Source organism: Erpetoichthys calabaricus, chromosome 8 (genome assembly GCF_900747795.2).
Source record: "Erpetoichthys calabaricus chromosome 8, fErpCal1.3, whole genome shotgun sequence".
Lineage (NCBI taxonomy): Eukaryota > Metazoa > Chordata > Cladistia > Polypteriformes > Polypteridae > Erpetoichthys > Erpetoichthys calabaricus.
Window position 1 is genome coordinate 278,823 of NC_041401.2, and position 11,123 is coordinate 289,945.

Genomic DNA, 11,123 nt, shown 5'->3' on the forward strand with positions numbered 1-11,123 from the left:
ATGTCAAACCACCAAAGCTGGCAGCCGACCTAAACTTCATATAAAAGAGAACAGAGCAGCTCAGTCTGTGCCCGCTCTGAGAGCCAGAGGGCACCAGTAGGACAAGAACACAATGGGTGGGTCAGGGATGCTGGCACTGAGCTGTCCTTCCAAGGACGATGGGTGAAGCTTGAAGGAGGCGCAACAGCAGTATAGCAAATGAGGACTACAGGAAACCCACTTCTGTGCCCACTCAAAGATGGCACAACATGAAGGGGCCTGGCCAGGCATGAATGACAAATGACCCCCAGCAGAGGGCACATTCACACTCCCCTCTCACATTTGTCTGAAATGGGATGCCATGGAGCGTAAGCGGCTGTGCCCATCTGTACCCACCTTAGCACTGTATGCTATGTAGTGTCTGGCCAGGAGGTCAGGCGTGTGCATCCAGGTTTTATCTGGAGAAAGAAGAAGACAACAAAAATGAAATGCAGTGCACCCAAAATCAAGGTGCCTGGACCAGGCATCTGCAATGCCAGTTTAACTGGCACACTAAGACAGGGCTTTAGGCAAACTGCCCGCTGAACAGTCATATCCAGCCTGTTAGACTTGGCAGAACAAGACCTCTGGAAAAAAAAACCCGAGGACTGACCGCAGTGGTAAGCACATTCTGAAACGGACCCTGGGCACAGTGGCACCCAGGCACTTACAGCACCATACTACAGAAAGTGACAATGCAATGGCATCTCCATACAGCCTCAACCCTAATAGGGCATCTTAATCCGAAAGGCGCTGCCCTGGGAGACACCACCACAATGAATTGGCTATAGCGCCAAAAGAGATGCCCATATGCCCCTGAAAGCTGTGCAAAGGGGCGCCTTCATGTGACTTTACTTATCAGCACCCCTTAAAGTGAAAAAGGAGTTCAGAAATCCGCAGTGCCCTCTGAAGTGGCAGCAAACCCGCAGAGTGCATCCACCAAGGGCTGCACACCCTACGTGAGTACCCACCTGGCGTGCCCACCCAAGGACACCTCAGGGCCAACATGTGTGGCAGCCCAGGACCCTCTGATTACTTCACAATGTGGTGGGCACCTCGGACCCAAATGTCTAGTGCAGCAGCCCCTCACGATGCCCCCTAGTGCTACCACCTCAGACGAGCCACTCTGCCCCCTAAACATGCTGACCCGCTGGGCACACAGTAACTCCAACCCTGGCCTGAACCTTGCCAGCTTGCATGCAGACGGGCGATGCCATGACTGCTCCTGTTCTTACCCTTCTTCCGGCTAAAAGCGCGGTTCATGGTGGCTCGAGGTGCTTCTGCTTTGCCAGGGTCTGCCAGAGAAGCTGTGGAAGACAAAATGGAAGAGCGTAAGTCGTGTGGCCGTGGCACTGGGCACAGTCTTGGTAGCACCTGCTGAGTAAAAACCACAGAGACGTGAGAAGGGGCACCACAGACAGATGACCACCCACACAGCTCTTTAAACCCACGTCCGGCTTGCCACTGTCGACGGCAGCAGCTGGCAGAGGGTCCTGACCCCAGCAGACGGCCGCGCAACGAGCTGAAGCGTCGTACCTCTTAGGAGAGCACAGCGGCGGCACCCAGGGGCGCGGAGAGGCTGCGTCCGGCTAACGGAAAGCAGACGAAGGCGAGCTGGGAGTGCACGCTGGGTGAGAGACACGGCCGCGGGCCACACAAAGACCCTTTGTTGCCTGAACTCGCATGAAAATCTGCTCAGAACAAGGCGGGCATTCTCCTGGGGATCAGCCACGGCTCAGGACCTCGGGCGTCACGGCACTCGTGAACTCGGCGCTTGGCGGCTGACAGGAAGTTGGAGCTCAACCTAATCGTTTTCAGCTGTCCGCCTCGGTGCATGCTGGTCCTGGCGCTCGGCGGAGGCCTGCGAGGAAGGGGCACGAGACGCAAGCAGGCGACTGGGAAGGGCGAGCCGAACCGGGCCGCGCCAGCCCCCCGCTGACCATTCAGGCCTTCACCTGGGGTGGCCACGAGGGACAACGCAGGGACACAAACAGAAGGTGTGTGCCAACTGGGGGGGATCATAGTAATGGGCACCGAGGGCCTACACATCGGGCACTGGCAGTGAGCAAGGCCCGAGGTGCACTGCACCAGAGGCATAAGGGGGCTGGTGGGCAGGAATGGCAGTGCCATGCTGTGACTGCTCCCTTCTACTTGCTGTGCTGAGCCACTGGCTGGCCACAGTGTCGAGAGCTGACCTGCAGGGCACCAAAGTGAACAGCAAAACGGCCCACCAAGGTGACACACGTGGGCCTTTAGGTCATCGCTTGTGACGTGCCAGCCTTAAATGTTGTGGATGTGACCCTAGACATGCATCTGCCAGTCACTGCCCCTCAGCCCAGTGTGGTGCCCCTCACCATGGGTACTCAGAAGCGCGACACACCCTAAACACAAACCAGTATAGCACCTCTCCCCACTGTGTTCACACACCAAAGCTCCCACTTGGGCATCAGAGTGCCCTCACTATAGCGCCTTTCACACTCTCTCTCACACCCCAGTCATCGCATGACCCCCCAGGGCGTATCCCACAATTCCTCAGTGTACGGCCCCAGGGCCGTGCTGGCTGTGTGACCCGGGACCACTTGGTTTATGGCCTGGCCTCTCTCGCTGGACACCTCCTCCCTTGGCATCCACGGACTGGCAAGCTACAATTAATAGGAGGGGGCAATGCTGCCATCTTTGTGCTGGCGGCCTCACGACACCCATTTGTTGATGGTGACTGTGTAACGGGGGGCCGACACCCTCTCCAGAGTGACCTTAAAGGACACCGACTGCCATGACGTCCTGTCACCCAGATGTACGTCTGCCCAGCTTTACTGCAGTCACACATGTGGTTTACTGTGGCACGGCCAGAAACTCGTGCCAGAGCTCTGAGCCTGCAGTCGGTGCAAGGCACTATACAAGACTGATGCCATGGTCACATGGTCAAGCAGACCTGGGCCACCACAAGGGCCAAAGGGGCGCCACCTTGAGAGGGCAGCGGATGATAATGAAATGGCCCATCACCAGTGTGTGAGGAAGCCAGCATGGGCACTGATGAGCAGGCTAAAGTGGCACAGGCCCAAGCCGTTGAGTCACAGACAGACTGGCGACGACTGGGGGGCAAACTGGTTTGGACAGCTGATTCCATGCCCAGCTAGGCCCCCTGGTCTGACAATGTCTGCTTCAAAATGGGCACCCACTTTGACCTGAGCCATAACAGCCCATCTCCAGGGGCACACAGTGACCTCCTGCCTTTTGCCCACTGCTGCTCAGGCAGGCTGCAGTCCAGGCAGCAGGGCTATGGGGGCTCTTGAATGGCACCCAGGTGAGGCTCCTCAATTTTCATGAGGACCACCATCTTCCAGACCAATGCCATGTTTCTCTCCTACTGCCCAGGGCATCAGCTCTGTTATCTTACCACCTGGTCATGCACAAGGACCCCCCAAACATGGTACTGGCAGACAAGAGAACTGGTCTGGTGCCCACTAAACTATATACAAATGAAGGAGCAGGAAAAAGACCACCTGGGGCCACAGGAGAGATGGGCACAGCAATCATGGGCTGCCAGTACTACAAGGGTGCCAACTGAAAGCTTTCTTCACGGACAGCAGAGCTGCAGGAGCTTCATGCCTCAGGGTCCCAGGTGACATGTGATGTTGGCATGAGCTGCTGTTGTCTGTGGGCATCAACTGGCACTGACTTTCTCTCACACCCTAAAGATGCCAATGTGAGGTTAATTGGAAAAGGAGGCAGACTGAAAAGAACAAACCTTAGAACATGTGACAAAGAGTGGCAGACAGGAGGACGAGGACAGGACGTGACGTGACGTGACTGAGGAGACATGGGCCAAATGGCAGCAGGAGCTCAAAGGACATGAAGACGAGAAGACGATGACGTCAAAGCAGTGCTACCTGAGAGTGACTGCAATGCCAGCATTCAGTGGGGCCACAGCACCACGTGACCTCTCCGGCTTGCTGGGCAGTGGCAGTTTAAAAGGATGCCAGTGTGAACCGAGGGAGCCGTTTGCGTGTCTGATGGTGGGCACCTCGCTTGGCTTTAATGTTAGTGTGTTTGGAGCCACCACCACACACCACGCTCTCCTTCCATTACGATATGTCAGACAAAGGGCTGTCCACTCGGGCACATGTCCAGGACTGGTCCGGGTTGTGGCGGCTCTCGTCGTGACTTTGTGTTGGCACAGAATTTACTTCACATTCACCACAGTGAGGTGCATCCCCATTGGGCAGGTGGACCAGGCTCAGTGGTGCCCTGGCATTCCAGTTGAAAATAAAGAACTCCGAGCCCCTCAGGCCCACTACAATGACAACGCAAAAGTCAGTGACGAGGACAGTCGGGAAGTGGCCAAAATAAAAGGCACAGGACAGGTAACGGGTCACAATGTCATTAGAGCATCCTCATTGTCATCCGTTGTCTTATGCCATGCTTGATGACAGGAGGCTAGGAAAGGCGCTTTATAACACAGAGATATGAAAGCTGGTAGCAGTGCTATGTAAATGGCCTACAACTCCCAGCAGCCCCAGCAGAGGTGTGGGGGTTGCTGGGAAGAGGGATAATTAGGTGCCATCTTTAAAAAGGAGCCAGAAAGGTGATCATCCATGTCTGTTTGTGTTTGTGTGTCACCCGCGGGTCCCATGCCCGCCTGTTTGGGTTGGATACGTCGACATCTGGGGAGTCTTCACCAACAGCTGGAGCTGGCAGGGCAAAACTGTTTACAGGGGGTTTCACTCCTCTCGTCATCATCGTCACCTGCTGTACCTGACCGGGTTCGAGCCGACTGGGTCAGAGGGGTGGCATTTTGTGCACACGTTATTTGTTTATCGATATTTTATTTTTCCTTCTTCATCTAGTATTCTTTATCTGCTCATTTCGAGCCACTTTACTATGTGTCTCTGTGTCGGAGTGTGCCAGCCGGGTCAACCTTCGATGCATTCCTGGGGTCCCCGAAATAAATTAAGTGAATCACCCATTAAAACCAGTAAGGTCTTCTCTATAAAAGACAAACGTAGATATGAAAGGAGCTATATCATGGATAGAAGTGAAAGTCACTCTATAATAGAGAGATGGGTAGGTGTGCAAGGCGCTATATAACAGATAAGCATAAAGCACTATATACAGTAACAGTTGTGAAAGGCACTATATAGTAACAGGCGGCACGGTGGCACAGTGGGTAGCGCTGCTGCCTCCCAGTAAGAAGACCCATCCGGCTTCACTTCCCAGGTCCCCCCTGCGTGGAGTTTGCATGTTCTCCCCGTGTCTGCGTGGGTCTCCTCCCACAGTCCAAAGACATGCAGGTTAGGTGGATTGGCGATACAAATTGTCAATAGTGTGTGTGCCCTGTGGTGGGCTGGCGCCCTGCCCGGGGTTTGCTCCTGCCTTGCCCCCGTGACCCTGTGTTAGGATGTTAGGGTCAGAAAATGACTGACTGACTATATAGTGAAGAGCTGTAAAAGGCACTATATAGTATGTAGATTGTTTCAGTTTATTCCTGAACTTCCCCCCTAAAATGTCACAAATGTGCCAGCAGCAGCAGGGCACTTCAAGGACACAGCAGTAACAAGGCACCAGACCTGGACGGACGATGACAGTGACGCCCGCCAACCCCAGAATGTCCACGAGGCACCCTGGACACACAAACGCAGCCGCAGGAGTTCTGCAGTACTACAGGAACATCAAAGGTGGTCCTAACATCTGCCCGAGGCAGGCCAGTCTACCCGATGTGTGCCACAAGCCCGTTATAACACACCAGAGGTTGGCACTGCAGTCCAACATGGAGGGCGACTAACATGGCGAAGCACAGGGTCCTCATGGAGGGTCTGACAGTTCAGGCCTCAGCTTTCAACTGGCACACTGACCCTAAGAACCAGCATAAGAGCCCCGAGGTGGTGGCGAGCTGGAAGGGCAGACTTGCATCGGCAATATCGTGAGGTGCCCACCTGTTTACAGACATCAACACCGGGCTGCTCCTTCAGCAGGCTGCCAGTTGCACCTCATTGCAGCTCCTCCCGTTGGTGCTTCTGTAACGAGAGAGCAGACAGTAACTAGGGCAAGTGGGCACAGACCCCATGCCAGGGCACAGAAAACAGACACACCAGGATTTAACAGTCACTTCAACCCAGCCATACCACTGTGCTCATGCCAACATTTCTGATACAGAAGGCCAGTCTGCACCCCTCATTCTACCCAAGAACTGGACTGACCAGCCTGGCACAAGCACGCCAGGACACATGGACTGAATACTGCCCATTCTTCGCCCTAAACCACCAGGAAAGGAAGGAAGCCACCTGGCAAGTCCCTTCGCAGGTTTTTCACCATGTAAGGTGCTTAGTGCACCAATGTGTGGGCACCTTAAATGGTTAAGTTGGCAGAGATTGAGTGCCAGATGCCCCTTCAACTGACCTCAGATCAAGAGACTTATATTTTGCATCTGATCATCTGGCATGATGCCCTCATTCATAGCAAGTGGGCACAGTGCCCACATACTTACACTGACCTAGAAACCACTAATGGGCTGGCACAGCTCACTCATACTTACAGTTGCCCAGCATAGAAGTACCCATATGAAGAGCTGGTAAAGGTGGGAGGGTCAAAGGGCATAAATGCCTGTAAAACATACTTGAGCTTATCCCAGCCAAAACACCTGTGCCTGCCTGGCAGACCTCACCTGCATTTACCAGGTACTAACATCACTGCCAGCCTCACAGTCCTCTGAAGGTGCTGCCTTCACAAGGCTCATGCCACCTTTCTTCCTGGCATCCTCACTGAAATAGCCATGGTGAGCAATGGTGAGTGGCAGGTACCCTAAGACCACACCATCAGCCCACATCCATGATTCTGCCCATTAATCTGACGCTTCAGGATGCCCATCTCCTCAACAAGCCACTCTGCACAGCTGTGCCCAGCCTAGTGCCCACTGTTGAGGCAAAAATGTGAGAAACATCATGCAGAGCTGCAGGCAGGGGTGGGCTCTCTGAGAATGAGTGAGTGGCACAGCCTGCAAAACTGGCGGCAGTCAGAAAAGACCGCCGTAAAGATGTGTCAGTTGTACAAATGATGAGTGGCTTTAGGGCCCTGGTCACAAGTGTCATTATGGCACCCAGAAAGCTGCAGTTCACTGATGAGGACAGGAGAGGGCACTGCAAGTCAAACCTCTGCAGACACAAGCAAGTTTGGCACAGTACCCAGCTAGTAAACCAGTCTGAGCTAAAAATCCATCACACCACACACTGGGGCAGAACCAGTGATTGATGCCAAAGGACACATGTGGCACCTGGGGGGGACAGCACTGCCCTCAACTGCTCCGTCCAGTTGTTCCCCTCGTCATCTTCATGTTCATCCTCTCTGAGGTGTCACCCATAAATCCACATGCCCATTATAATGAGTTTGTCTGGAGCTAAATGGAAGTCATGGGCACATTGGCACACTGGCAGAAGTTTCCCTCATTGGCGATACAGAGAAAAGGGACGCAACCAGGCATCCACATCTGAGGGGGCACTTTGAACATTCGGCTGCCATCTATCCATCCACCATCTGAACCCACTCTGCCCAGTTCGGAGGTGTGAGGTCCATTAACAATCCAAGTAGCATTAGGCACCCAGCAGAAACCAACCCTGGATGGATGGTAGGGCACACTCACACACATCGTGCCATATTAGACTCACCAACCAGGCAAAGAGATGTGGCTTTGGCATGTTGGTTCAGAGAAAGGGTCAGAGCAAGCAAATGATGAGGCTGGCAATTTACAGCAACGTGGCATTGTGCCAACTGTGTCAGCCAACTAACTCAGATGTTGTTGAGCTGGTGCAGCAGCTGGTTGGAGGGGCTCTTGGCCTTCAATGCCCAGTGCACCCCCAAGACTGACAAGAGCTCCGTGAAATCAAAGCAAATACTTGTAGATAAGGACTGGCGCCCAGCACAACGGGCAAGACATTGGCTGATGCCACAGGGACTTTGCTTGCATGCCAGCTCGAGGATTTCATGTGCAAGTTCACGGGTATCATCATGTGGCCCAAAGATGATGACATACTTAATCACCCCGCACGCCACTGATGCAGAAGTCAGAATGGCCACCTGCATTGGCACAGCCATCGTATGCTCAGAGTGGTGGTAATGGGCCTCCCTACCAGCGGCTCTCGCCATTCGTTCTCAGACTAGGAGAGACTAGTTGTCTGACCTAAGAAACCCCGAGTCTTCTTTGTCTTCCTTGGCACAGCTTTAAACTTTCTGGTCATTGTCCCGTTCAGTCTGCTGCCCTAACGATGAGCCATGTAGGCACGGGTGCAAACAGCATGGCACCACCTGTCCTCTCCTTAACAAGTCTGTAAAAGACTGGTGGGTGCGTGCTTGAACCCGTGTCCACCCTGCTCACCATCACCACAGCACTCTGTGGACATGCCAGCTGTGACCCTATAAAACAGTTAAGGGTGCTAACTCTATAAAAATGGCTCGACCCCCTAAGACTTGGCGCCCACATCCCAGGATACCATTCGCCACCAGTGGGCAACAGTTTGAGCATTTCAAGTATGGAGCAAGTGGACTCTGCCATTCGCCCCTCATCACGTCTTTGTTCCTAGACTTGCTGGGTCAACCTGCTTGTCCGATGCCAGTCGTACAGCTACTGCTCATTCTTGGTGCCCTCATACCACACAGCCAGGCACCCCCTGGGCTCAGAGGTGACAAGCCAAGTCAAGTGCCCTAATCCTGAGTTGTCCCCACATGACACACGGCTGCCTAGATGTTCCCAGTAAACTGTGCTGACGCAGACGGGCACCCTGAGACACCGAAGGTGCCCAAACAGGCCCGTGCTTGTTCTGCTCCGATCGAGGCCGTCTTACATAAGCTGCCATTTACTCCAATTTCACGGAAAACTGACTCAACACAATCCTGGCACCCGGGAGTTCTACAGGAGGCCACTGGTCCATGGAGAGGGGTCTGTGACGGGACCATGGGCAGACTGAGGCAGGCAGCTGGGTGAAGCGGGCAACGCAGTCAAGTGTCCATGTAAACAATGGAGTAAATACACCTGGCATGCCAGCCGGCCCACCTCTGCCTCTTGGCCATTGAAACACAGCTGCTTTTGGGATGAATGCTGGCAAATGACAGAATAGGTCACTGTGGGCAATGCCAGCATGCCAGCAGTGGGCACTCCCTTCACCTACTTCCTAATTTTCTTACAGTTTGCTGCCTCCTTGCCCACTGCATGGAGTGCAGCCCTAAGAAAAATCTAAAGAGAAGTGGGTGATCACCACAAATGTGCCCACAAGCCTGAGAAGAGCAACTGACAGACTGAAGAAGCATTCCAACTGAGTGGGACCCACCGACTGTCAGTGTGTGCCAGGCCACATTGGATCAGAAGCTGGCCAAACAGATCACTGAGCAGCAACTCGGGTGCCCAGGGCCATAGCTGGCACATCAGCATAAAGGGATCCCCTGGAGACCACAACGTGCTCTGTGCCACCGGTCTGAGACACACAAGGCCTTGGTTCATATTGGCAGGAACACACCCTGGATGGGATGCCAGTCTGTAACACTAAAAACATTTAAAGATGCCAATCAAGATGGCACATCTTAGACCTGAGAACATGCAAACTCCACACAGATGCCAGCCCAGCTGGGACTATAGTTCTAACCTTTCTGATGCCCATCTTAATTAGTTAGTGTGATGGCCCCTCACCATCCACCTTAATCCAGCTGATCTTTAACACCAGCAGATCCAAATAAAAGTTCAACAAGAGGTCAGTGGGGGCAGCGCCCACTACAACCTCCCTGGTGGCCACTCGACATTCACCGCCTTTACCCCCCTTTTATTTCATATAGCGCCTTTTCTGGGGTCAGCCTCATCTCAAGGCTGTGTATGCCAGTCCGAGTCTCTTCATAATGTAACACTTTTGCCACCAGGCCAAGGTGACCCAACATCTCCGCAGCTAACGGTTCTCAAGTGAGCCCTAAGTCCCCCGACACGAGCGAACCCCGCGATCTCCGGCGCGCACGCCCCCACAGCAGCCCCACGCCTGCCCCTTCGGAGAGCTCAGGGGGTCCCGTGACGCCACCACGTCCACTTCCTTACTGGCGTGCTGTCCAGCCCGCTGGTCACTCCGAAGCGCCGCTACGCCGTCCACTCTTGCGCATGTCGCCTGGAAAGTTTCGGCGCAAAGTTTTCGGTCACTCGTGAAAGCGAAAATCGGCCGGCGGTCTCTCCTCCACAAACTTCGGCTCCGCCACACGCCGCGCTGCGCTCCTCTCGGTCTGCCCGTCTGAAGAAGCTCCGCGGGCTCGAGACTCGGCGCTCGGCGACGGGGGCGAGCCGAGCAAAGCGCGCGCCACCCAGCCCTGACGTCAGCACCCGCCTAAAAGAGAAGGAGGAGCTCGCGGACGGACGCGGCTCTGTTTGTCCCAAACGGCGATCCGTAGGTGGCTCGGCTTGTGGCATAGTAAAGTGCGGTTTGCTGCGGGCCTCTCGTCGAGTTAAATCCGCGTCTTTCATTTTAGGCGAACAGTACTGGGGTGATGTACTGTGTTAGTCATTACGAATGTAGCGAGACGCAAAGTGACCCTTCTATTGGCTATCTAGACAGATTACTCAGGCCCCTTCTTCAGGCAAGATTACATCTTGGGGCCTGAGTTGCCCCGAAAGCTTACATATTGTAATCTTTTTAGATAGCCAATAAAAGGTGTCATTTTGCTTGGCGTTTCACTACATTCATAATGGCTAACACGGTACAACACTTAGTACTACAGACAGATTACAATATGCAAGCTTTCGAGGCAACTCAGGCGCCCTCTTCAGGCGAGATGTAAATTGCCTTGGAAGCTTCATCCATCCATCCATTGTCTCCCGCTTATCCGAGGTCGGGTCGCGGGGGCAGCAGCTTGAGCAGAGATGCCCAGACTTCCCTCTCCCCGGCCACTTCTTCTAGCTCTTCCGGGAGAATCCCAAGGCGTTCCCAGGCCAGTCGAGAGACATAGTCCCTCCAGCGTGTCCTGGGTCTTCCCCGGGGCCTCCTCCCGGTTGGACGTGCCTGGAACACCTCACCAGGGAGGCGTCCAGGAGGCATCCTGATCAGATGCCCAAGCCACCTCATCTGACTCCTCTCGATGCGGAGGAGCAG

General features: G+C 54.2%; 1 protein-coding gene across 3 annotated transcripts in view; it reads right to left on the reverse strand.

Annotated features, from left to right (window-relative positions):
• Nucleotides 1-10,315, reverse strand: part of LOC114655220 (PTB domain-containing engulfment adapter protein 1-like) — a 23,368-nt gene extending 13,053 nt beyond the window's left edge. The window contains exons 1-4 of one of the 3 annotated variants that reach the window (XM_028806044.2): nucleotides 10,082-10,315; nucleotides 5,952-6,032; nucleotides 1,254-1,325; nucleotides 376-437 (exon numbers count right to left, since the gene is read on the reverse strand). In XM_028806044.2, the coding sequence (XP_028661877.1) occupies nucleotides 376-437; nucleotides 1,254-1,281 (90 nt within the window). In that variant the 5' untranslated portion in view covers nucleotides 1,282-1,325; nucleotides 5,952-6,032; nucleotides 10,082-10,315. Of the gene's footprint in view, nucleotides 1-375; nucleotides 438-1,253; nucleotides 1,326-1,554; nucleotides 1,808-5,951; nucleotides 6,033-10,081 lie in introns of those variants that run through there. The other 2 variants (XM_028806046.2, XM_028806045.2) reach the window with 2 other exon arrangements.
• Between the last annotated feature and the right edge of the window lie 808 nt (nucleotides 10,316-11,123).